Below are 25331 nucleotides of genomic sequence, written 5' to 3' on the forward strand. Positions count from 1 at the left end.
CATAATATAGGCTTTTGTAGTCTTATTAGACACAACAATGCTTAAGCCCTATTAAGACATCAATTATCTTTGTTACTGAACACAATGGAGAACAGTTCAGTTCTGTGAAATGAAGTATGAAACAAGATCAATTTTTTATATTTAATGGACAGGTATTTTTCAACGACTGATCTGAATCACCGGAAGAGAGCTTTCAGCGTTGCTTTTCAGACCAACCACAACTGAAGTTTGGTAGACTGACACAGTTGCTAACAGGGGATCACTGACTTCTCTTCCTAAGGAAAGTAGTACATTACACTAGTTCTTTTAGCCATTGATTTATTGTAGACCTTTAAACAGATTTCAGCTCAAGTTGTCACAGTGAGAGAAGAATCCAGTAACATCATAGCAATATGGAATCCTTAGTTCAACAATACTGAACCTTCAAAGTAAGGGTACTACATTTCAGTCCATTTAACCTTTACTGTATATAGTCTGGATTATTTTGCAAAGGCATCTCCTAAAACAAGAATCCAAATGAAAAACAAATGTATAAGTTAAAGCAAATGTAGTTGAAATAATTGGCGCATAATACAACGGTATTTTAGCCCAGCAAGTGAAAAATCAAGACAACTGACATTGCAGAAGTTATCGTACAACACAAACAGCAACTGAGCTGCAAAAGTTGCTTGAAAGTAACTATTTCACAGATTAGTAAAGGAGTGTCCATGGTTTCTCACTTTAAGAAATAGGGCAAGTTTTAAACTTCAGAATTTGTATTGACTAGATGAAACCACAGCAATATAACTTGCTTAATGATTGCCCTTGCAAGTTATTCTATTACGCTCCCATTGATCAACTTTTAGACAGAAAACCTCATTTTCTACCACCACTATATTAGAGAATCATCAACTTTATAATTATGCAGAGATGCTCTCAATAGTGATATTTATAGAGAATGGCATACCAATTTTATTGGCTTGTCACTTCACCTTAGAGTTTACAATAGCTTCCTCTTCTGTTGTTCATCATTTACTTGAAGCATGGACACTTCAGTAAACCAAATAAAGATGCTTATTATTTTTCAGAACATTTTTACCAATTAGCAAGGGTAAAATAAAATTTAAAACATTAAAGATTTTTAGAGCACTTGTAAAAAAATACTGAAATAAAATTCCCAATTCAACACATTTAGAATTATATTAACAATAAATTAGAACTTGCAAACTCCCCTGGAAAGTACTGATTTATAAAACTGTATTAGACATTTGTTTGGTCACAAGCCTCAACGTAACAATTTATTCTTATTCATTAAGTAGGTTTTTAAAAGCTGGCCATGTCCCAGATAGGGTTAAGTGTAAACTGTGTCTGGGTTTATGCATAGTGGGAAACCATGATTATCTATTCCAAGAATGAGTTCCAACATCCTTGGGCTTGTGAGTATCTTCCCTGCTTTGTGCCCCAGAGGAAGAAATTGAAAACTTTTTATTTCAATTTTGAACTAACAGATCCTAGCAACAGCTCTGTATAGCGAACACAAGCCAGGATCAAACCATGGTTTCAGATCTTGGCTGGCATCTACGTAAGAGGGAAGTGTGGCTAGTTTAAAATTGAAAGTAGCATTTATCAATTTCAACTGGTGTGTGAAGGAGTGTGAGAGTCAAGAGACTTCTTGTGAACAAGTCAATGTCAAATATACCAATGTCCAATATACACAGAAATTTTTGTCTGCCACCAATGTTGCCTGTTTTTTAGGGAAAGGTTGTTGTTGTTTAAATTAGTCATTTCTCTGAGCTGACAAGTGTAGCAAATGAAAGCTAGGGAAGCTTATTTGTTTTAGGATACAGAAGTGACACCATAATAGATTCCTCTATACATTAAAGTTTTATTTCTGACCCACAGTACTTCAGTGCCAGAAACTGACACAAAGGTCAACAAAAATGTACTCTTATTGTGGAAAATGAGCCATTTGAAGCAATAAGGATTTCTAAGCAATTCTACATGTTAGTTTCATTTATCCACAGCTGAGAAGACAACTTAAAAGGCATCTTTGACCACAAAAAAATCCTTACACTATTAGAAACAAGATTCCAAATATACACTCTGATACCAACAGATGTTCATAATTTGAAAATACCACAACCTTAATGTATAGACAATACTTATGATTTTTGGTAAGGGGGGAAAAAGAAGATGCAAATAAATGTAAATTCTCTACAAACCCCATTTGCTCAACAGAATTTCCTTTACTGGTGGAAAATGAAATTGAATTCCATGACAGTAGAACAGTAATCAATTATGTAACTTTATTTGAATCTGAATTTTGACTACCCCTGCAAAAGCCTCTTCATTGGAAAAAGTCACCAAAGTTAACAGAAGTCTTAGAATAAGATAATGAATTCATTTTTTAAATCTATATTGCTGACTGAGTCAAGTTAACTTTCGTAGGTAGAGGTCCAGCTTCTTCTTCATCAGCCTTGCATTTAACCACAATGAGAGCAGAAGTTGGGTAGCGATTCAGTTTTTGTTCATTCATGTATTCCAAATCCCCATAGATACTCAGCTTCTAAAATAACAACAACAACAACAAAATGATATTAGATGGAAATCATTTCACACAGTAAGTTTTATTCCAGTACATCTTGGTGCATGGATATCATGACTAAAATCTTATGCACACTTACTGGAGAATAACTCCTACTGAAGTCAGTGGGACTTACTTTCAAGTAAACATGCCTAGGATTATACTGTTAAACAGGACCACACATTTTTAGTTCAGTCTCCAGAAACATAGGGTTGGGGGGTAGGGGTGAGGAGTAGAAGATATTAAACAAGTCTTTATGAGTGAAATCTTCAAGGCTTTGAGACACCAGCAAAGAAAAGGCACAATTAAATTGTGCATTAGTAGGAAGTAGCAATGGAAGACTTCAAATTTTAATAAAGATTTTGGACATTACATCTGAAACATAATTAGCTCTTTAGCTGAGCACTGCTTTTTAAAATGGCTGCATATGGCTCTACAAACTACTCGATGATAGATCTTGATCTAATCCTGCATAGCATTTTGTATGTTACATAATATATGCATGGCTATCAATATGACTTCTACAATGGTATTTTATTTACATTAACATTTTCGGGCATATTTGCTACCAGAAATGCCTCTCCCCTTTTTTGCAACTGTACTATAACTTTTATGAACTGAGATGGCTTCAGTACTGCAACCTCACAGAAATGCCCACCAAATCTAGAGAATGTCACCTTGCTAAGCAAAAATTACGTGCATGCTTTGCTTCTGCTGGGAGATGTCAAAACTCATCCCATGAAACCACTCTTGTTATCTTTTGTTTTCCTGAAAAAGCTAGCATGAACTGTCACTACCAGTTTACATATTCCATATTGTATTTGCCCCAGTGATCACATCAGCTGATTAAGTTGGCAATTTCATTGGAGGTTAGCTACAAGCAGGTGAGACCTCTTACAATATATAATCAATATATATGTTCACAATCCTGTTCCATTAACAAGAGAATCATTAGATACTCTCTTCTGCACAAAAGGGCTCTAATCAAACCCAAAGCATTCTGATATCACAGAATATAATGTGGTAGGATCCTGGAAAATTTAGGACTTAAGTTACCTCAGATGGAACATATTGCTCCACAGCAGTAGTAACAGTTGCACAACAAATCCAGAGCAACACCAGTACAGAAAGGACAAGTGTGGTTGTCAGTATCCAGCCAGAATTTCTGGAATATAAGAAAACAGATCAGCCATAAAGACAAGCTTGAGGTATATTGAAAATTGTATCCCCCCTAAATATTGTTTCTACACACACACAATCCAAAATAGGCAGACTTAGATGCCATCACAGTCAACTACTGTACCTTAATCTGGTCCCAGAAAATAAGCAAAAGCTACTGTCTTTGAGCTTTCAAGATCTAATAAGAGGTTATTGTTTCCCATTACCATTTACCTTCAGTGAAAATGATCACATGATCATGTCTCAGCTTAATAAGCTGAGATATGTACAGACAGTATGCCTGTTAAATACAGTGATTTCCTTTCATGGTGTGCCTGAATGAAATACATAAATCTTTTTCAGTTAACCAGTTTTCAATTTCATCTGAACCAGGAACTACGGTTACTAGGCTCAGAAGAACTTAAGACCTTTCGAAGTTGGTTTAGGATCCAAAGCTGTTAACAATCACTGCCACAAGCCTAAAAGCACAACTACTTTAGCACCTTTCATACTCAAACTGACCCTCAATATTATGTGAGCCAATAGCTTTGCTCCGAACTTTGTTTTACTTATAGATAGACCTAACACAGTAATATTAAAGAATGGTCTGAGTTTGGAAACAATGTTCAATGCAAGCAGCATGTTTGTAGTAAAAGTTGTGCCACTATGAGCATTTCCTGTTTTTAGAGAGCATTCAATTAGATACAGCATGTTAGAATGTCAGAATGTTAATTTTAAGAAAATGTTTTGTGAAAACATTTCACATGATTGTTTTGGTAGTTGAACTACATGTGATATACAGCATTAGGGAATGAAACATGTCTCTCCCTTCTTATGCTTCATATGCTAAAATGTACATACATTGAAACACATTTGAAGAAGTTATCACTTTCATCTTCGTCGAAGAATCCCTTGTGTGTCTGTGGACCTCCTGGCTGCAGATCTACTGAAAATCATAGTACATTTTTGTTTAATTTTATCACAGAATCCAAGACACATATGCTCAATACATTCTGTATGCTATGAATGTCTACCCAACCTTTTTTCCTTCCGGTAAATCCTCCTGCTAGACACAGCAAGCTCTTTAAATAAATGTTAAGATTGAGCAGTGCCCCCTTTTTTAACTGGAAGGAAGTCCTAGGAAAAAGCGAACAGCTAAAAAATATCTTGTGGGTTTGTTTCTTACATATGCAATATGCAGTGTCTTGCTGAACCAGAGCCAATGAAGCAACTGAAGTACAAAACTTGTAAAAACAAGTTTCAGTTGCCATGTTTAAACATCAGACAAAGATTGTGTCATCAAGCAAATTCCAAACAGTAAGCATCTTAAAAAATAAGCTACTGGTTTCCACAGTTATCTAATCATGGATACAAATTGCCGGTCAGACACTGACAGTACATCTTTACTGTTTGGCAAACCATATTCTATTCCTTGAAGTTCCCTAAAACAACTTACAAGATGCTTTGCGAAATGATGGTTCTTTTAAATCCTGTGTTTCCTGACCAGGACTTTCAATGAACTGAACTTCTGGCTTTGACTGAAATAACAACAAAACCTTCAAATTAGTGAAACAAACCTAACATATTTACCTACATAATGACACAAACTGTAATTTAAATAGACACATTATATTTTTAAGCAGAGCAAACCCAATAAAACAGAACACTCCCAGAAATTCAACATGGAGTTATTTGATTTAAAACAGAATAACAAAAAACACCCTCCCTTAGTTCCCTTGAACTCTTATGTCAGAACAGGTAAGAGCAGGTTAGCAAGTACCTGGAATATTACTATTTTGCCATCATCAGCTTGAAGGTAGAAAGTCCATGAGGAGGTGATGAAGCTATGGGCTGTTTCCATCATATCACTCCAGAATGATCTCACAAGCGTAAGGGGGAATAGAAGGTGCATTCTTGGCATTAAGGACATGAGCTGCAAATAAATAGTGATTCACATATTAATATAAAAGCAAAAATTTCAAACATGTCACAGAGCTTCTCTCCACAATTTACTTTTAAAATAGTTGAAGAATGGGTTGAAGAATACAAGCAGAGAAAATGTATTCACTCACTCTAATATAAATACTTACATGGTCTCGTCTCAGTTCAGCATATGGTAACTGATTCTGGCATCCAAGACGGCAGGCATATTGTTCATCAGACTGAGAGGTATATGCCTCAGAACATGCTGTAAAAGACACATTCTTTCAGTTTAAATGTTCACACCTTCCACATAAGCAGCTAAAGCACACTTGAATATTAGGGTGCAACACCACACATATTGCTACTAATGTTAGACTTCCCTTCCTGACGCTCATCTTTCCAATCCAATTATGTCAGTGGTGAGATAAAAGAGAGGCAAAATTGAACTACACTTCAGCATTCAGGATCTGTAAAAACACCCCCCAAGTGACAGAAATATCAAAGAGGGGCAGGATAAAACCAGAATACCCACTCACTTTCAGTATGCCCCCTGAGCTATATACTTAGCTTTCAGTTTTGCCAACTCTGTCAGGATGCAACTTCTAAAAGGCTCCAGTTCCAACATTTTAGATAGGAGACAGGCAAAATAATAGCATCGCAGAGTGAAAATAACAATTGTATACAGAGAAACTGCAGAGGGAAAACAAACTCTTCCCAGAACTGTATACTCAGCAAGCCAATTAGGGCTGCAATACATTTAAAGTCCAATTCAGCACAGAAACAGAACTTTCTCTTCCATGACAGGCTCAATCTATCTCATACGGTAGAAGCAAGACCCATACTGTCTCAACAAAGCTGCAAATAGCTTTGGGAATGAGAGATTCCCATCCCAGCTGCAAGCAACTTTGTGACTGAAAACTTCTTAATTACACTTTCTTTCATCTCAGAAAACTCCTCTTTGTTTCAGAAAAATTCTCTTTCAAAGGAGAAGCTACAATTACAAAAATCTTAAGGCATCAACACTATTATTATATTTTATATCACAACATTCTCTTACGTTGCAAACTTTTGTTTATTTTAATTTCTCATGTTATTTTAAAGCTTGCAATGACATATTTTATGATAACAAAATGTGACAACGTGCATACTTTAAGGCTTAATATTTTGTTATAGATTTCCCTGATGACAGGGTATCTGTGGCTGACACATGTTGACGTTAAGCCAAATTTACTTTTTTGACTTTGTAATAAATCAGATTTCATGCCCTTATGTGGACACTTACTTTGTGGCATGATTTTGGAAGCTTCCTCCTTGCTGAACTCTCTTGATGTTAATCAATTAACATCAAGGTGTTAATTCTTCTCCTAGGGAGATATCCAACTAAGTCACACTTCGGGTAGACTGACTGAAATAAAGTTACTGGTCAATATAGTTCAATAAGCCTACTCTGAGTGGGAAGAAAAGTGGTGACCACCCACATATTACAAGCTGAAAAAGAGGCTAGCTTATCTTACCAGAGTCACATTCCAACTTGGTCCGATTCAAATCAATCCCATCATCCACAAACTGACAAATGGAGAAGAGTCTGCAGCCCCTTTGACATGCATAGAGCTCTTCTTCCTGGTAATGAAAACCTAAGAGGTCAGTATCACTCTTTTATAATCGTCCTACTCTAACCCTACTCATACCACAAAGACATACACAATGTGCTGCACAATTTAACTTCAAAAATCTTTTGCTTTTATTATTTCACAGAGCTACAAGAGTGAGCCAAGATTTTTCACTGAGACTTCAGCAGACTACTGAGGTTAGTAAAAGTAGGCTTTAATACAAGTCTTGTATCTGAGCCTTGAAACACCTTATACAAATATGAAACCAAGATGTTGAATAAAGTATTATTATTTAGTTTACTTTGGAACAAGCTGCACAAATATAAACTATCTTGAGTGGGTGGACCAGATCCAGGTGCCCTTGATGGAAATTTATTTTCTAGATCCATTTCAATCAGGGTTTAGGCTTTGTTTTGGCACAGAAACTGCTTTGATTGGCCTGTATGAGGACCTCTGTTGGGAGAGAGACAGAGGAAATAGGTCCTGGTTAATTCTCCTCAACCTCTCAGCAGTTTTTGATACCACTGACCATGATATCCTTCTGGAGTGGCTGTCCCGAGTTAGGGATGGGTGGCACTGCTTTTGACCGAACTGTATTTGATGTATCCTTTCTCCCCAGTTTAGGGACGCGGGTGGCGCTGTGGTCTAAACCACAGAGCCTAGGGTTTGCCGATCAGAAGGTTGGCAGTTCGAATCCCCACGATGGGGTGAGCTCCCATTGTTCGGTCCCAGCTCCTGCCCACCTAGCAGTTCAAAAGCACATCAAGTGCAAGTAGATAAATAGGTACCGCTCTGGCAGGAAGGTAAACGGTGTTTCCGTGCGCTGCTCTGGTTCGCCATAAGTGGTTTAGTCATGCTGGTCACATGACCCGGAAGCTGTTTGCAGACAAATGCCAGCTCCCTTGGCCTATAGAGTGAGATAAGCGTGCAACTGGACCTAACGGTCAGGGGTTCCTTTACCTTTCTCCCCAGTCAACATATGGACCCCTTCTCCTATAAGCTAGATATTTATCTATTATGAATATTTCAGTCTTAATCAGGATCCTGAAAGCAGGTGTAACACACATGCTCCAAAATGGTAATTCTTATGCAGTTCAACAATCAAATGACAATGTATTGTGTAACTATGTATTTCCTGTGTAGTAACAGTGCCATAGGTATCTATCAAGGAAAATAACAGTGTCAATGTCTTAAAGCAGTATTGATTACACTGATGGGTGCAATGGTGAACAAACAACGGCATGGAAGACATACAGTAGCTAACAATAATATGGATGTGAAAGGAGGAATTTTGGCAGAGATATGAAGGAGCATGTTTGCCGAGAAGCCCTGGTCTGATGTGTCATTATGTTAACAGCTTGGCATAATCATCATGACAGGTAAAGATCTAACATTGAGGAGAAACCTATTATCTTGTACGGTAAGAAGCAGGTAGCTACAAGAAGCTACACAAATACTGGGCTGGGTGGGTAAAATTAAATAATAATTTTCTCAGCTCCACGTGTGCATTGGGAAGAAGAGAGTTAGGAAAGATATCAGGACAGATACTGAACAAACACTCTTAGTGAATTTACAGTAGTATAAAAGTCAGCAAAGTGTCACTATTTTGGTTCTAGATGTGGAACTGGGGGAGTTATATAGGCTGGAAAGTGGGCTATAATGACAACTATATTTTTGTAATAAAAATGTAGAGATCAAATCCTGTAGATGATATAGACACAATACATTTTACTTTGCAGTTTGCTGAGAAATAAGAGTGCAATCCCATGCATGCCTATTGAAAAGCAGATTCCATTGAATTAGCTAGAGTTTAATCTCAGGTAATGCACCTAAAATTGCAGCCTTAGTATCTCATGGGGAAACATAGAAAAGTTTCCGTTTCCATATGTCAATCAATCTGAAAATCATTAGCCCAACCATTATTTGGCCTTCAGACCAGCTGACAAAAGTGCTTGCATAGAAACCAGAATCTGAAGGCAGTTCCAGATACCTTTTCTTAGCAGTTTTCCTTTTCCTTAAAGTTGACAGCCTTTTGCAGATATGCTGTAGCTGTGCAGGTGACAGCTGAGACCTATGCTAGCATTTTGTGAGTCTCTTCGGGCCACTTCTATGAGGAATGCAGCTAACAGGTAACAACAATAAATCATGCCACTTTGCATTTTGGTACATGTGAAGGATTTATTTTTGCACACTTCCTTTGTGTACTAGCCAGCCCAACAAGCTGAGGAGAGGAAAGTGGAGGAGAGCTGATCGCACAGAACTTAGCGGACAGCAACTGTAGAGAGACTCCCACTTGCACCCAGCCAAGCTGCGAGGCCCCACCTCAGGCAAAGACTACCAGGTGAGAAATCCATCCACGGGTCCGCGCTCTCATAGCCACTTGGCGGTTGCAACCCCAGGAAGGGCATCGCAGCACTGGCAAAACCAGTCAGGCCCCATCCACCGGCCAAAGGAGGAGCAGCAGCAGCCGCAGGGAGTGTGGCTTCCTTCCCATTCCCTCTCCTTGCCAGGAAGAATATTAAGCCCCGGCTGCCAGTTGCCCCGAGGGCTGCATAGCAAAAGGAGAACAAGCCACGGTCACATCCCTACATTGAGGGTGGTGGTGGGGAGATCTTAAATATAAGCAGCGATGCCACAGGCGCTGCCCCTTCTGGGGTCAGATTCTAATGTTTTTATTTAAGAAACCAGGAGCCTCCCGGGGCTTAAATGCAGGTGGCAGGATGAAAAGGGGGAAATGTAGAGAAGGTCCCACTAACTGGCTGCTATCGTGACGTGGTTCTTGGGGGGTGGCGGAATCTTTCAGTAGGGAAGGTGGGGCGCCCCCCCCCCACCCGCCGCTTCTTACCTTGGGGTAAGTATGGAGCGGGTAGGTGCTCTGGCACGTCCGCTGGCAAGGGGCGGTGTTCCCCAGCGCCGGCTCGAAAGACTCGGAGAGGGACTCCGGAACGGGCTCTAATTCGGGCCGGGCCGCCTCGTCGCCCACAGCGAGCAGCAGCAGGAGAAGAGACCCCAGCCCCAAACGGCTCGGCCGCAGCGCCGCCATCTTGAGTCGCCAACCCCCTGCCAGACGGTTGTTTATTTTTGTTAACCGCCCCTTTCGCGCTTCCGGTTTCCGGCACCCGCCGAACAGCTCTGCGGACTTAAATGGGTTAGACTGGACGGAGGGTGCTGACTTCCGGGTTTCTTTGTGCGGTTCACACCCCCTCCCTGGGCAGAAGGGAGAGCTGCCCGTATAAAGGAAGCGGGTTGCGGGGATACACTCGGTTTTTCGTAGAACAGTATTTGTTCCGCGGTGTATTCACTGGAGAAAGCAACCAAGAGAGGATGTCGTACTATTTGCAACTTAGTTTCATATGAAGAATTCGATAATTTGGGGTGTTAAAAATAATGATAAAAAGATTTTAAAACTTGGAAGCCATAAGGTTTCTGCGTGAACGTTCAAGGGAGCGCGAGGCTTCTCAATGCAACTGAGCGCGCTGGATTTTGGCTCGGAGATCGGCTCTGAAGAGGCAACTGAACTGAGGCCGACATTGCTTCCTGCAACATGAGGGCTGATGGGTGGTGGTGGTGGGGGCGTTAAGCACAAATCCACACCCGTCTTGGTCCTTCCTGCCTCTGGTTTGGAGGTAATAAAATCAAAGTACTCTCACTGTCTTGGAACTGATGATTTTAGAGCAATTTTAGGACACTTTCCACGCAACAGAAGCTTTACGTTAGAAACAGTATGAACATGATCGCTGTCCAACCACAACTACGCTAAAAATCCTAGATTTCCCCAGTTTCCTGTGAACGGCGCTCTCTCTTTCTCCCTTGGGGGGGGGGGGAAGTTCTAAGGAACCATGCAGCTTCCATCTCCAGGATGGGTGTTGTGCTGCTTAAACTGTAATCCCAACTCTACTTACATGGGAGTAAGCCCCACTAAATTCAACAGGACGTACTTCTGAGTAGCCATCGCCCTTAAAAAAACAATAGGCTGCCTCCATGAATGACTTAGTGGCGCATGATTGGAAGAGGAGACATCGTGAGAGCGCGCCGCAAGACCTGCTGGGAAATGTAGTTCGGGGAGGCTGGAGGCGGGATGGGAGCCGCAGTACCGGAAGCTAATAGGCAGCCGGGAAGCATCTTGGGCGAGTGCTGTTCCTTCCCAGGTGAGTCCACCGCAAGTCCACCACCATTCAGACCGTGGTCTCTCTCCCCATCCTTCTCGGACATAATGTTTCTCAGGGTTTCACAGCATTGCCTGCCTTTTAACTCGCTTTGATCATCAAGCCTGCATTGTGAATGTTCTTCGTCCTTTCTCTATTGTCTGGTCGGCTTGCAATATAGGAAAGAATAGTAGCTAACCGATCGCCCTCTTACCCTGGGTGCTAATAGGCGTTCCTCTCAAATCTGTAGTTGAGGAATAACATCCAAAACAGAGGGCATGACTCCAAACAGTCCCATCTTTGAAGGATATTAACCCCTGGTCTCCATAAAACCACTGTTGCTTCTGAGAGGTTTGAGTACTTGTGGTCTGATACCCAATTTTCTTCTCTGTCTTCTGTTGTTACACATTATTAACTCAGATGCTGTGATTTTATTCCAAGCTGCCAGTTAGAGTATGAAAGTCTCTTTCCTCCCCCACTCCTTTCCTGCTATCACCATTTTCTTCATATTAATGGGCACTGTGCTGTGTTCGTTATAGCTGCAAGTTCTGTATCAACCCCAGATGTTCTACTGAAGAAGATAATTGTACAGTGTGTGCGCACCCGGCCTTTGAAACAGAATTGTCTTTTTGCTCCATTCAGTGACTTCTGTCTCTTTAAGGACTGTGTTATGGATAAGTTTGTTATACGAAAACCCAGAACTGAAGGACACCCTAAGGAGAAAGATCCCGGAGAAAAGATTTACAAGCAAGCTACTATAGAATCTCTGAAGGTAAGATATTGGATATGCCCAAATTATTCTAATTTCATTAAATGTCTACTGTAATATGTTATGGCCGCCCTTTTGTTTCAGATAGATTGACAGTGTTTCTGAGCGTACAAATAGGGAAGGCGAAACTTAGTCAAGCAAAGGAGGAGGATTATTGGTTTGTTTTTGTTTTATTTTGTATTTTGTGTTCTCCTTTCATTTCTTGATGTTGTAAACCACCATGTGATCTTCAGATGAAGGGCAGTATACAAAATAAATAAATACTAGCAAAGCAGAAGTTATTTTGAGAGATAGGTAGGTACAAAATCCTATAGGGCAATAAGTACTTGGGTCTGGGTGGGTGTGGTTAGTCCCTTCACAGTTGTTGGAACAAAATCATTAATTAACATGTTGCACAGTGAACTATTAAGGTTCCCTAAAGTAGTCAGAAACGCATCTTTTATAGTGTGGGTTGGATCCAGAGAAATGTGGGCAGAAGTGGTTGGTTGCAAGATGACTTCCCTGCCCTTTCTTCCCCCTTTCCCTTTAGCCTTATATGCCTTAACTCACCACATGCAGCAGGGTGTTGTCCCCCCCCCCACCTTCAGGAGAGGCTTGAGGGTGCTGTGGGGATGGATCTGACACTGTGCATGCAGTTTACAAACCGTTCCTGCTAGAGAGGTCCCAATGCGGTAGTTCAAAAGCTTCAGTGAACCTGCTTTGATGATGCACTTTACTTTGATGAGCTGGGCTACAGCATCTATCATCTCTTGATTATTGGCCATGCTGTCTGGGGCTGATGGGAGTTAAGGGTCCAGCAGGTGCCAGAGGTCCACAGGTTCCCCTCCCCTGGTAGAAGGAGTGGGTCCAAAGTGGCGAAGAAACTGCAAGAAGTCCATGTAAAGGCTGACAATAAAAAGCACTGCATCAGTGAAGCAAAAAGTTAGCTTACAGTGGACCAAGTCAGGAGGGGGGCGTTATATTTGCTTGAGGGGTTTGGCCTACTGAGATTTGGAATGAAGAATTTGGATGATGGGCTGTGGCTTGAAAAAAATATTTGGTAAGTGCAGGGATGACCTTACATTGCGATGAGATGAAAAATAAGAGCTGGTAGTTGACAATACAATGAGGTGTTTTCATGTTTTGTTTTGTTTTAAAAATCCCTGCTTAAAACACTCACTTCAGAATAGTAAGTGGATTGAAGATGGCAGTCTAATGAGTTTATTTTGCTTTCTAGATTTCTCTCATTTGCTTCACATCAGGGACTTACTGTGAAACAAGTATTCGTCTGTTTGGATTACCTAGGTTTCCTGCACTTAGTCTACCTGTCATATTTAATAATTCATAAGTCAATAGCAATCATATTAGCTGACACAGAATACAGTACATTTATCTGAAATAAGTTATGTGTGCCTCTTTCTGTCTCCTAATGATGATTGTTCTTTGCAGAGAGTTGTGGTTATAGAAGATATAAAAAGATGGAAATCTATGCTAGAGCTTTCAGTTCAGTCTAAGGAGAATCTAATTGAAGCCTTAATGGAATTAAAGAAGAAAATACCCTCCAAAGAAGTTTTACTTTCAACAAAAATAGGTAACATTCTTTTTTTAAGTTTCTATTGGAAATATGTATGTGGTTCATTTGAATAAACTGAGACCTATCTGTTGTGCTCATTTTAAAAATGCTTGGCATGTTGAATATATATATATATATATATATATATATATATATATATATGCTTTCGTAGATTTTCACGGGTACAGGAATGCAGGTTTTGGTGTCATCGGGTGTCTTCCCGTGTAAGAGTTGGGGTGTCTATATATAATGTGAACTTAAACTGACTGGCATTTTAAGTGTCCATGTTAAAGACCTTTCCCTACTCTTTGCCCTCGCTGATCTTATGTTAAGCTGTCTTAGTTGGTCATTATACCTCTAGCAGTAACCAAAGTTACCAAGGCAGCTTTAAATATATTTAAATACAATGAATTAGTCAAGAACTCGTATGGAGAAGTGAAGATGTATACAGATGTTCCAGTTGTCATAACTGCTGTGCTAAATCTCTGGGCCTAATAGCAGGCTTTGGTGGAAATAACAGTGGCCTGGAAACTGCTGGCAAAGCAGCCAAATCTCAGTCCATCTCATGGCCAAGTCTTTTTCACCCATGTTAGTGATTCCAGGTGCTTCCAAGCTTGCCCTCAGTTTTTAGAAGTTTCATTCATACTAGTATGTATTAATGTGTGCTAAGACTTTGTGTTGCTTTCATCTTCTGCAAGGTCATACAGTGAACAAGATGCGCAAGCATTCAGATCAGGATGTGGCCGCTCTTGCCAAAGAAGTGTATACTGAGTGGCGAACATTCATCAAAGACCATTCAAATAGACCCTCAATAGAAGTGAGGAGTAATCCCAGGACAGAGAAGCTTAGGCAGAATGCACGGAAGCTACTTGCTGAAGCTCTAGAGCTGGAGGTACTGTGTTTTTTATTACTCATTTTCTGAAAATGGCTTTGAATGAGAAGCATTTTTATTTACAAAGTTGGGGTGGTTCTGTTACGGATTTAGGACAGATGCCAGGAATTCAAAATGGAAAAGTGCTGATCTTAGTGACAAGAGGCATAAGGTTTAAATTCTAGTTGAACTTTATAGTGGATATGAGTCTGTATTTATAATTTGCATGTTGTACACATAACAACAAACTGAATGATTTGCAACTTACTTTTTTTAAAATAAGGGGAACAATGTGTAACCTTGCCTATAGTGATTTAACTATTATTTATGTGACATTATGTTATTTTATTTACACCTTGCCTCTTTCTCCCAAAGGAGCCCAAGTTGCAACAGCAAAACAAAACAAAAAATATTTCAAACAGTTGAAACATAATCTCATCCAGTGATTTCAGGGTTGTCAGGAACAGTGTCCTTCAGTCATCAGATGGCTGGGTATTAAAGACAGGCAGCCTGCTGAAATATGAGGAGACGTTATTATTCTCTCCATGAATCTGTGCAGCAGATTTCTTGGTCTTCTCAGAGAATCATGGTAGTGGAAAGTACTCCAAGGGTCATCTAGTCCAACCCCTTGCTGATGCGGGAATTCTGCTGCATAGAATTGTACAGAATGTCATGTGCCAGCAAGACTATCTGATTTTTTAAAAAGGTTTTAAGCCCTATACGTAAGTGTGTTCACTTATATGTTTTGCCCCTGAATTTTTTTAAGTTTCAAAGCTGCGCCAGAGATTGTGTGTGCTGATTAGCATCATAGGCGATATCTAGTCAGCACTATCTATAGCTGGCTTTTTCTCAATGAAACTGAGACACCCTTAATTTACAGAGCAGGATCTTTCTTCCTAGAAATAAAACTAATGTAGATTTTATATTGAATGCAATGGGTGTGTTTCCAACCCATCCTCAGTGCTCTAAAAATGTTCCATCTGTCTTCACCTCTTCAATCAGCGGGGAAGAAAGAAAGCAATAGTTACATAAATAAATAAATAAATAATTTTAAAAAAGTTTTTGCAGCATTGTGAGAAATTACATGGAAATTCATCTTTTGGTGTTGTAGAATGAGAAAACCTTTCTGTAGGTGGCTGCAAAAGTACCATCTGATCCTAAGACTGAAATCTATTGTTAGGAATTTTCACTGTCCTTTCCTCCCAAATATATTCTTTGTAATGAGGAGGGTATAGAAAAAAGCTCGTGTACAGGATCTGCAACAACAATAACTTATTTAAAATATTGACATCCTTCCCAAATTCGCAAAGCTTGAGAGTAGCTCTCAAAGGTCCTATGAACAATATCAAATAAAATAAGGCACTGTATACAATCAGCAGAAATGAGAAAAGTGTGCAGAATGATAGAAGCAGCAGAATTAGAAAACATTTTCAGTTGGAATTCAGTTCCGTGGCCTGCAGAACGGCCTGGGCAAATGAAAAGCTCTTGACTTGGTGCTGGAAAAGACATCAGATTTGGCACCTGGGAGGGACATTCTGTGTATGGGCACTACAACTGAGAAAGCTCCCTCCCTAGTTGTTACCTGCCTCACTGCAGAAGGTATGGGGTGGAACTAGGAAATCTTAATATGATTATATAATCACAACATACTACTATAATCTTACTATGATTATAAAATTGAGCAGAGTCATGTGTTAGAAGACCACGGACTCTACATGACCCTGGACTCTAACTGACGGGTAGGAGGAGTAGAAAAAACATTTGCTTTTGCATAGCCACCATGTACATATCATTCCAATAATTCAAAGAAAGGAAAGCATGGAAATGGGTTGTTAATCTCAATGGACAGTACCGCATGGTATTAGCACAGCAGCAGAACTGGCTTTCCCTTCTCCTCCCCCCCTTCAGTTCCCATGGATTGGGACTCTGTAGCAAATTTTGGGGGTCCTCAAGGAGCTGCATGGGGGGGGGAGCAAAGTCCCATAGTGTGAGCAAAAGCCTGCTTGTGCAACACTGGAGATCACACAGTATTTTAATGCACTAAATCTGTGCTAAAGCCCTTTGGATGCTCTGTATTTCAGGCAAACTTTATATCCGCAATTAAGTGTTTGTAAATCAAAGTTTATTGTGAGAACCTACAGAGAGGGTCAATAGTGTACAAAGTGGTGGTAAATATCAGATCCCTGTGGTATTCTTAAGTAATGAACACAACAAGAATTCTCTCTAAGCCTTAATGATCAGTTTGCCTGCTATATTAAACTCCATAATAATTATCCTTTTAATGTATTCATTAATTATCCTTTAAATGGCACGTCAAGGCCCTCAGGAATTGCCATGCAAAATTTAGAAGCAGTGTTTACAGTCCTTGTCAACTCTGGTCAGAAAATCATGCACCGTTTCTGCTAAGGAGCTAATGTTGGGTCCTGAAGCTGGAGCGCTCAGCTTCAACTCTGCCATGTATGTAACTCTTCAGATACATGCTTGATGTTGCTGATCTGGAGCAGTCAGTAGCCAGAAGCCAGTTTTAATTGGGATTGTTTTCCTGGCTCATTACTATTCATATATGTGCTTCTCCACTTTTGCCAAAAGGCTGGGTCTGCATATTCAGGGCTCTTTTATTTCCACCTCGTGCAAACATGTATATTGGGTAGCAAGAGCCTTTTGCCTGCCAGATGTTGCTGAACTAAATTTTGCACCAGCTCTAGCAAGCATGGCCAAGGATGATGGGAGTTGTAGTTTGGCAACATCTAGAGAGCCAGAGCTTCCCTGCACCTGACTGATATGCTGCCTCTACCTTCTTTTTCCATCCGTTACTCTTGTTGCATCTGGCTGGTCACTGCTGTCACTCTCCTTCACCTTGTATTTGTGCAGATGTTAAGATAGCTGCTGAATGAGAATCTTTTTTAACCAATGCAAAGCAAGATTAGGAGGAAAAAACAACCTAGCAACTCCTCAGTTCCATAGCAAGCAGACAGTTGGAATAATAACGACCCCTACTATCTCCCTACTACTCTTAGTGACTGCCTACATCTGCCTAATTGTGAAACAAATTGTCTTTATAGCATTCATCTGCTAACCAATCGTTTCAGTTTTAATCATTATTATATATATATTTTTTTATTTTTAATTGAGTGTGGGTCACTCTGAAATTCATTTGCTGCTGAAGGCTGGTAAATTGCCTTTTGCTGCAATGTACAAATGGGGAAACTAGGTGTGCAAGGTAGCATCTTGACTGTTCTTCATGGGAAATGCTTATCTAATACAGTGGTACCTCGGGTTAAGTACTTAATTTGTTCCGGAGGTCCGTTCTTAACCTGAAGCTGTTCTTAACCTGAAGCACCACTTTAGCTAATGGGGCCTCCTGCTGCCGCTGCGCCACCAGAGCCCAATTTCTGTTCTTATCCTGAAGCAAAATTCTTAACCTGAAGCACTATTTCTGGGTTAGTGGAGTCTGTAACCTGAAGCGTATGTAACCTGAAGCGTATGTAACCCGAGGTACCACTGTATAAGATTCATATATAATGCAAACTATTTGCAGTCTTTTCCAGTGACACCACAGTGTTGGGGAATAATATACTTGCTGAACTTGCTTCTGCCTACTAGCAAGTTGGCTGTTGGGCAAAGGAGCCTGTTTTTTTTTGGGGGGGGGGGAGGGAATGTGACATCCCTACTCATGCTGAGAACTTCAAAGCCCAGGGTGGTAATAGTTTAAAACACAGAGTATCTTCTTCTGTTGAACCCCTTCTGGCCATCCCCCATCAGTGTTGGATTAAATCATTATGATCCCTGGCAAAGCATAAGATCATTCTTTTAATTTATTAAATAAATAATAAAACAATGGAGATGGAGCCTGTCCAGTATTTAATTGCTGGGGTGTAGGAGTGGGGCAGGATTCCAGTAAGTAGGAGCTGCCACATTAAAGGCCTGATTCCTATATGGTATGGGAACAGGCCTTCTCCTGAAGGACATAATGATCAGTAGAATATATAAAGGGTTGAGACTATTGTATCCTGATCCCAAGCTGTATAGGACTTTGTACACTAGAACCAGCACCTCACACTTAGCCCGGAAGCTAATTGGCAGCCGATGCCATTCTTTTCTAATTGGAACCCAAGGGCTAGTAAATGTAGTTATTAGACTTTTAGACCGCTTTTCAGGCTAAAATGCTTCTCAAAGCAGTTTAGAACTGTATGCAATGCAAATCCAAAAATAAAATCATTAAGCACTTAAATATCCAGAACGATGCAATGTACACTAGCCAACATACAGTAAAACAAAAATGGCCTCCAGAGGCCATGTTTTTAAAAGTAAGTTTTTAAGGCCAATTTAAAGTTAACAAGTGATGGGGCTAGCCTTATCTCACGTGGAATCTAATTGCAAGAACGGGGAAGCCACCGCTGAGAAGGTCCTGTTCTGTGTATTCACCAGTATAATCAAAACTCCCTGTCCTACTATTTGAATCTTCCCCACAAGAGCCATTGTTACTCACACAAAGAAGTGCCATATGCATTTTCATGATCCACCAGAGGTGAGCTGTGAGCAAAATATGAGAGGCAAGAGTTAGAATTAGAAGCTATTCAAAATAATTGGAGCAGTGAGCTTTGGACAGTGTGTTTTAGATCCACAACCCTGCAAAGATCAGTAATCTTATGGGTGATGAGGAGGGTCAGTGATTTCAACAGAGTACTAAAATTTAGATATAAGATTCAGCAAAGAGTGGGAAGTGGTTATACCACAGCAGAGGTGAAAATAAGCCTGAAGATAGTAACAATTGAACATTCTGGATTCTCCCCAAATACAGAATTCCTCAGCACTAATGGCCAAAAGAGAAATAAACCCTTTCTTGGTAGGCAATAGTTGCTTTTCATTTATTTCTATATAATTTATTTAGATGTCTCAGCTGTGCCAAATTACATAGCTTGGCACATGTTGAAGCAATAACTTCATAATTAACATTTAGCAAATCCCTTTCTGTTTTCTTAATTACACCTCCTTACACTTGCTCACAGAGTCTGCATTTCCCTTTACAGCCCTGCCAGTCGGCCCTGCCAAGTATTTAGAACATCCAGGTTTTGGTTTTGGAGTTGAGTTTGAAATGCTATCAAAAGTGTCTTGTATCACTGAATGTTATCGGAGGCAGTATTACCCTGTTCGTAATTGCACTTGAACCTGATACCCCAGGTTGGCTGCAGATTAGTTTCCTGTTGGGCTGGCAAAGAAAGCGACTGACCACACTGCCTTGTTCTTTAATTGCTGGAGTGAAATTAAATTGCTCTTCCTGTTTTACTTGTGATGTGAAGTGGATTTCCTTGAATTTGAGCTGATTAAGAAACCAGCCTCCAATTTCAAACAGTTAGTCTCCTTATTAAATGTAAGGATCTCATTTCTTACTTTCTGTTTTCAGATTGGTCACCCGCTGGCGGAAAATATTGAGCGAGAAGCTTTTCATCTCTCATCACGTCTCATTAGCGCGCCCTACCGCAGGACTGTGCGAGCCCTCGTATTCGCTTTAAAGCACAAGCCTGAGACGCGGACACAAGTGCAAAGTGGTGTGCTGTCACCTAGCGTGCTTGTGCAAAGCTACAAAAAGTGACTCAAAGGCCTTTTGCAGAAGGGGTGCAGCAGTGGGGATAGGCATAACTGTATTATGAAATAATGGAGGGAATCACTTCTATTTCTTTGAATATTAGTGAATACATTAACCACATAATTGTTCAGTACTATCAAAGAGTGTTTCAGGATATCCCTTCAATGTCAAGTTCTCATTTGATGCAAAGGGCGGTTTGCAGTTCAGAGAGTTAAGAGGAACGGGAAAGGAAATTACTCTACTTTACCTTTAAGCAGCCTGGAAGGTAATTTCAGCTGGTAAGAGACCAGGTCTTTGTGATATTCTCTTCCCAAGAGTGTATGGCACAAACCTTTGTGGGCTTCATCACAGGGACTGGCTAGTATGCTTAAAAGAAACTCTGGTGACCAGATGTAGTTAGTTTGTAAGCTGAAGCTTGTGCCGCCTGCCATCCTCCAGCATCAAATCACCTCTTTTGCACATTTACTCTACCATTATCTGCTCAGCCTTCATATCTATGTACTTTGAAGCAGGGGTAAGGAACCTGTGGCCCTTCCATCAGCCCCAGCCAGCATTTTCAGTAATGGGGTCGTAGCCAGATAACATCTAGGTGGGGGGGGGGGCACAGGATCCCTACCCTGCTCTGAAGAATTGCATTCTGCAGTGGCTTTTAAGAACTGTGAGTTTACATTGAGGAGGAAATAACATTTGATGCACTTGGCCAACAAGACCAGCAAGAGCCCGTGGTGACATAGGTTATGTTTTACATCAATAGTGCCATGGGATTATGATACCTAATTGGTCTGAAAGGGCAAGTAGACCTTTTTCTGTGCACTGTTATGGGTGGGTATGAAAACAGTTCTGCTGCATAATGTACATTGAGGTTCTAGGGGTCCATATGCAAAGGCAAAATAGCATGAAATCAGAACAATCCAAGGAGCAGCCTCTGCCATCCAAGATTTCTCTGCAGCCTACCTAAATTGTAGGTACCAATGCTTTCAAACCATCTATCTAAATATGTCCTGAACCTTCCTACTTCCTTTTCCAGTACTTTACCTTGCCCTAAAATGTTACTACCTCATCCTCACCAGTTGGTCTTTTTAAAAAAAAACAACCCAATGACAACTCCCCTGCCTCACCTTCAGACTGATACAAACAAGAATGTTGTGAGATATTGAACTATAATCTTCTAAGGGGAGAAATGGCCTTTTCAAAAAATGTTGGGTGAAATTCAGTATTTCACAAGGTGGCATAATCTTAGTCTCCATCCACCTACACCTCCAAAAAATCTGTTCTGGAGAATCTGCGGAGATGGTGCTGTAGGAGATAAGGGTCCAGTTGCAGAAGTCCTTTACACTCATGCATGAGCCGTGTTGGAACGCTTTCCCCCACAGAAATTAAAACAATCCAGATCAACTGCGTGTACTTGAAAAGTTTTAACACAGTTCAAAAGAGCTTCATCTTGGTATTAAGTCTCCTACTATAATGTAACATACTGTGTACGGTCAAGGCAGCACTGAATTTAAGAACAAATAGCAGATAAGCTCTGAACATTATAGTGGAGAACAGAGGAGTCAATGACACAAGACACACTGAAAGAAAGTGGGAGGCTAGAAAACCAAAGTATATCATCAGACGGTAAGTGGGAATTAAGTCTTTTAAGTGTATATTTACATTCAGAGTGTGTTTATACAAGTTACTCTGTGAACGATTTTGCTTTAAAGCAGAGCAAGATAGTATGAAAACAATTAGGACAAAGCGCAAAGGGAGTTCTGCTAGCACTTCTCATTTAGATTCCTTCTGTCAAAAGCCGTCCCAGGAAGACTTGATGTCCGTAAGTGCCTGGCTAAGGGGGAGGTGGGAGTTAAATTCAGCACAAGTTGTTTTCCTAAGCGCACATATGGACTGTTGGAAGAAAGATGTGAGCACGTTGCAGTAAAACCAATATGTAAACAAACATGAAATAAGGCATTTTAAAAATATCAGGTGTGGGGAGCCTTTGGTCCTCCAGATGTTGCTGAAGTACAACTCCCATTGTCCCTGGCTATTGGCCATGCTAGGTAGAGATTATGGGAGTTGTGTAGTCCAGCAACATCAGGTGGGTCTACACTAGTTCTATGCATACCGTTTCTATGCCTGTTCCTCAGTTGGTGATTTTCAGTCTACAAAACTGCAGTATATTTAAGATAAGACAAAACTGCCCCTGTTAAGATGAGAGTTGGAACAAATATTAAAAAGGTAAAGGGACCCCTGACCACTAGGTCCAGTCGTGACTGACTCTGGGGTTGCAGCACTCATCTCGCTTTATTGGCCAAGGGAGCCGGCATACAGCTTCTGGGTCATGTGACCAGCATGACTAAGCCACTTCTGGCGAACCAGAGCAGCACACGGAAACGCCGTTTACCTTCCCGCCAGAGCGGTACCTATTTATCTACTTGCACTTTGACGTGCTTTTGAACTTCTAGGTGGGCAGGAGCAGGGACCGAGCAATGGGAGCTCACCCCGTCACGGGGATTTGAACCGCTGACCTTCTGATCGGCAAGTCCTAGGCTCTGTGGTTTAACCCACAGCACCACCCGCATCCCTTGGAACAAATATTACTGCTTAATAAAAACCACCTGAAAATAGTTTTACAATATTACCCCAATTTGGAGTATGTTGGAAAGAACAGCCTGGTTATAATAAAAGTTAAGAAGAAGGATGTTTTCAGAATTCTTCCTGGCTAGAATATAACCAGACAATGACTCTTCAGGAAATATTGTTATATTTTGGAAGGGTAAAAATAGATACAATGTCTAAATTCAGGCCGTGATACAAGAAGCCATATAACTCAGAATGTAGGGCACCATATCTAACCCCCCCCCCCCCCATAAATAGTTTGTGTCCTTAACAGATAGAAGAACACAGTTTTGAAATGTACATATTGGAACAAGGTCATTTGAAATCAATGTGAACAAAGTGTTAAGTGGCTTTTCTGGTGCTTCCTTGCTCTGTTGCAAAATAAAGGCATTTTCACTATGACACAAAAAACTGCTTTCCCCAACACCTGTAATGTGGGTGTAAAGTCTGCATTGGCTGACCTGCACATTTGATTTCAAAATAAGACTCTTCCACTTTCTATTCAAAATAATGATACAAAGGCCCATGATGCAGTTCTACTCCTGAAGCCAAGCAGGGCAATTTCTGGCCCTGCATTCTGCAAAACTGATCTTATCCTGGGAACCGTATATAAGTTGCTCTTGAGTTCTCTGGCAAGAAGGACAGAGTGCAAGCATAAGCAGTAAGAATAAATAAATAACATGCCCATGTACCTACACATAACGTAAAGGTAAAGGTACCCCTGCCCGTACGGGCAAGTCGTGACCGACTCTGGGGTTGCGTGCTCATCTCACTCTAGAGGCCGTGAGCTGGCACCGTCCGAAGACACTTCCGGGTCACGTGGCCAGCGTGACAAAGCTGCAACTGGTGAGCCAGCACCAGCGCAGCACACGGAAATGCCGTTTACCTTCCCGCTATAAAGCGGTCCCTATTTATCTACTTGCACCCGGGGGTGCTTTCGAACTGCTAGGTGGGCAGGAGCTGGGACTGAACGACAGGAGCTCACCCCACCGCGGGTATTCGAACCGCCGACCATACGATCAGCAAGTCCTGGGCACTGAGGTTTTACCCACAGCGCCACCCGCGTCCCATACACATAACATACAAGAAGCTAAAAGATAGTGTTTGACATGGGCTGGTTCTTAAAATGACATTTTCGAAAAGCAAACATGAGAGAGAGAATTCCACTATAACACTGCTTTATAGCCATTCAAGGATAAGCTGCTCTTGAAGGTGGCTACAATGGGCATTTGCCCAGGCTCCCAAGACCAGCAGAAGGTTCATTGCTGTAAGAGCCACCATTTCCACTTTGCACAGCTCAGTTGGAGCCTGATAGAATTATAAGTTTGCATATCCCATATCTTTGTTAGGGAGAGTAGCTCAGTTGGTAGAGCTTGAGGTGTTTGATCTCAAGGTCCTGAGTTAGAGTCACATGTTGGGCAAAAGATTCCTACCTGGTAGGCGGTTGGACTAGATGACCCTCCTGGTCCCTTCCAACCCTACAGATTGAAGGTGCAGTGCCGAATGGTCTCAAAAGTCTAGGGTCAGCATTGTTAATGAACAGTTCCCTACAGTAATCTCCCCACCCCCCCTGCAAAAAATGAAGAAGCAGCACAGCTAAATTGTAATGTTGGGTCAATATAACAGACAACAAGGATTCAGTCATCTTTCCTCAGCTAATGTCATGTGCCTGTTTAGTGCTGTAGATTCTCTTAGCCTTTGGGCTTCTTGAGGGCCTAACAGGAAACCCCCTTCTAATTTATTTATATTTCAAGTTGATCGAAAAAGATTGTAAATTAGTTTACAAGGAAATCAGAATTAATACAGTATACAGTGGTACCTCTGGTTAAGAACCTAATTCCTTCTGGAGGTCTGTTCTTAACCTGAAACTGTTCTTAACCAGAGGTACCACTTTAGCTAATGGGGCCTCCCTCTGCCGACCACGTTTCTGTTCTCATCCTGAAGCAAAGTTCTTAACCCGAGGTCCTATTTCTGGGTTAGCGGAGTCTGTAACCTGAAGCGTCTGTAACCCGAGGTACCACTGTATAGCTATACCTCGGGCCAACTTACACCTACATATGCACCCCCTCTCAGCAGTTAGTGTTGTTGGCACCTGTTTGTCTCGAGAGACAGTGGCAAGTTATAATGATAGCATTGTAAAATCCTTCTCTCTTGAATTATAATTCTGCCTGTTAGGACAATGTGCAACTCTCTAGATGGAAAGAAACTCCTGATGCTTTCAAAGATATGTAAGCTAAAAATATTGTGTCCTCATCTGTCTTTTAGTGCAGATATTCCCACACAGCTATCTGTGCATGAGTAGAACTGGATCAGGCATTTGCCTTCCATGAGTCCATTCTCCCTTTGTGCTCTCAGTATTATATTACATTTTTCTCCATATCCAGACTTTGTGCCATGCCAGCGGCTACCACAGGAGGGTGCCCTGTACAACCAAACATACCAACTCTTTTGTAGCATGAAATAAAGCTGGGTGGATGGAAACTTAACAGAGCTAAGGTACATAATCTTCCGGAGCATGTAGCACACAGGCCTATAGCAGAATACAGTGGCAATCT

At 40.9% G+C, this 25331-nt stretch overlaps 2 protein-coding genes and 1 long non-coding RNA gene across 4 annotated transcripts; 2 read left to right on the forward strand and 1 right to left on the reverse strand.

Moving 5' to 3' along the window:
* Nucleotides 1–301: 301 nt before the first annotated feature.
* Nucleotides 302–10342, reverse strand: TMEM59 (transmembrane protein 59). Of its 2 annotated transcripts, none has more exons than XM_081195440.1 (8): nt 10100–10342; nt 7159–7264; nt 5812–5909; nt 5502–5654; nt 5178–5259; nt 4583–4664; nt 3620–3728; nt 302–2545 (listed from the first exon to the last, which is right to left on the reverse strand). In XM_081195440.1, exons 1-8 carry the CDS (start codon nt 10295–10297, stop codon nt 2393–2395), a joined length of 981 nt encoding a protein of 326 aa, XP_081051566.1. In that variant the 5' UTR covers nt 10298–10342; the 3' UTR covers nt 302–2392. The 2 variants fall into 2 exon arrangements, with proteins under 2 accessions (XP_081051566.1, XP_081051565.1); XM_081195439.1 differs by having other exon boundaries at nt 4583–4667; nt 10100–10340.
* Nucleotides 10343–12066: 1724 nt separating this feature from the next.
* Nucleotides 12067–20334, forward strand: TCEANC2 (transcription elongation factor A N-terminal and central domain containing 2). Its single transcript, XM_081195447.1, has 4 exons — nt 12067–12171; nt 13597–13738; nt 14419–14612; nt 19996–20334. The coding sequence occupies exons 1-4, from the start codon at nt 12070–12072 to the stop codon at nt 20182–20184; spliced, it is 627 nt and encodes a 208-aa protein (XP_081051573.1). The 5' UTR covers nt 12067–12069; the 3' UTR covers nt 20185–20334.
* An 810-nt stretch (nt 20335–21144) lies between these two features.
* On the forward strand, nt 21145–23012 carry LOC308587705. Its single transcript, XR_014008517.1, has 2 exons — nt 21145–21644; nt 21685–23012. It is a non-coding gene; the product is annotated as an uncharacterized lncRNA (long non-coding RNA).
* The last annotated feature ends 2319 nt before the right edge of the window (nt 23013–25331 follow it).

The sequence above is a fragment of the Podarcis bocagei genome (genome assembly GCF_964188305.1).
Source record: "Podarcis bocagei genome assembly, chromosome: 5".
Lineage (NCBI taxonomy): Eukaryota > Metazoa > Chordata > Lepidosauria > Squamata > Lacertidae > Podarcis > Podarcis bocagei.

Bases quoted from the DNA above. Each gene is read 5' to 3' on its own strand.
- TMEM59 (XM_081195439.1), bottom strand. From the start codon at position 10,297: ATGGCGGCGCTGCGGCCGAGCCGTTTGGGGCTGGGGTCTCTTCTCCTG. The intron at 5,260-5,501 runs GTACTTGCTAAC...TTGTTATTTCAG, and splicing joins GCAAAATAGTAATATTCCAG to TCAAAGCCAGAAGTTCAGTT. The intron at 3,729-4,582 runs GTATGTACATTT...CTTATATTCCAG, and splicing joins TTCTTCAAATGTGTTTCAAT to AAATTCTGGCTGGATACTGA.
- TCEANC2 (XM_081195447.1), top strand. From the start codon at position 12,070: ATGGATAAGTTTGTTATACGAAAACCCAGAACTGAAGGACACCCTAAG. The intron at 12,172-13,596 runs GTAAGATATTGG...TGTTCTTTGCAG, and splicing joins CTACTATAGAATCTCTGAAG to AGAGTTGTGGTTATAGAAGA. The intron at 14,613-19,995 runs GTACTGTGTTTT...TTCTGTTTTCAG, and splicing joins CTGAAGCTCTAGAGCTGGAG to ATTGGTCACCCGCTGGCGGA.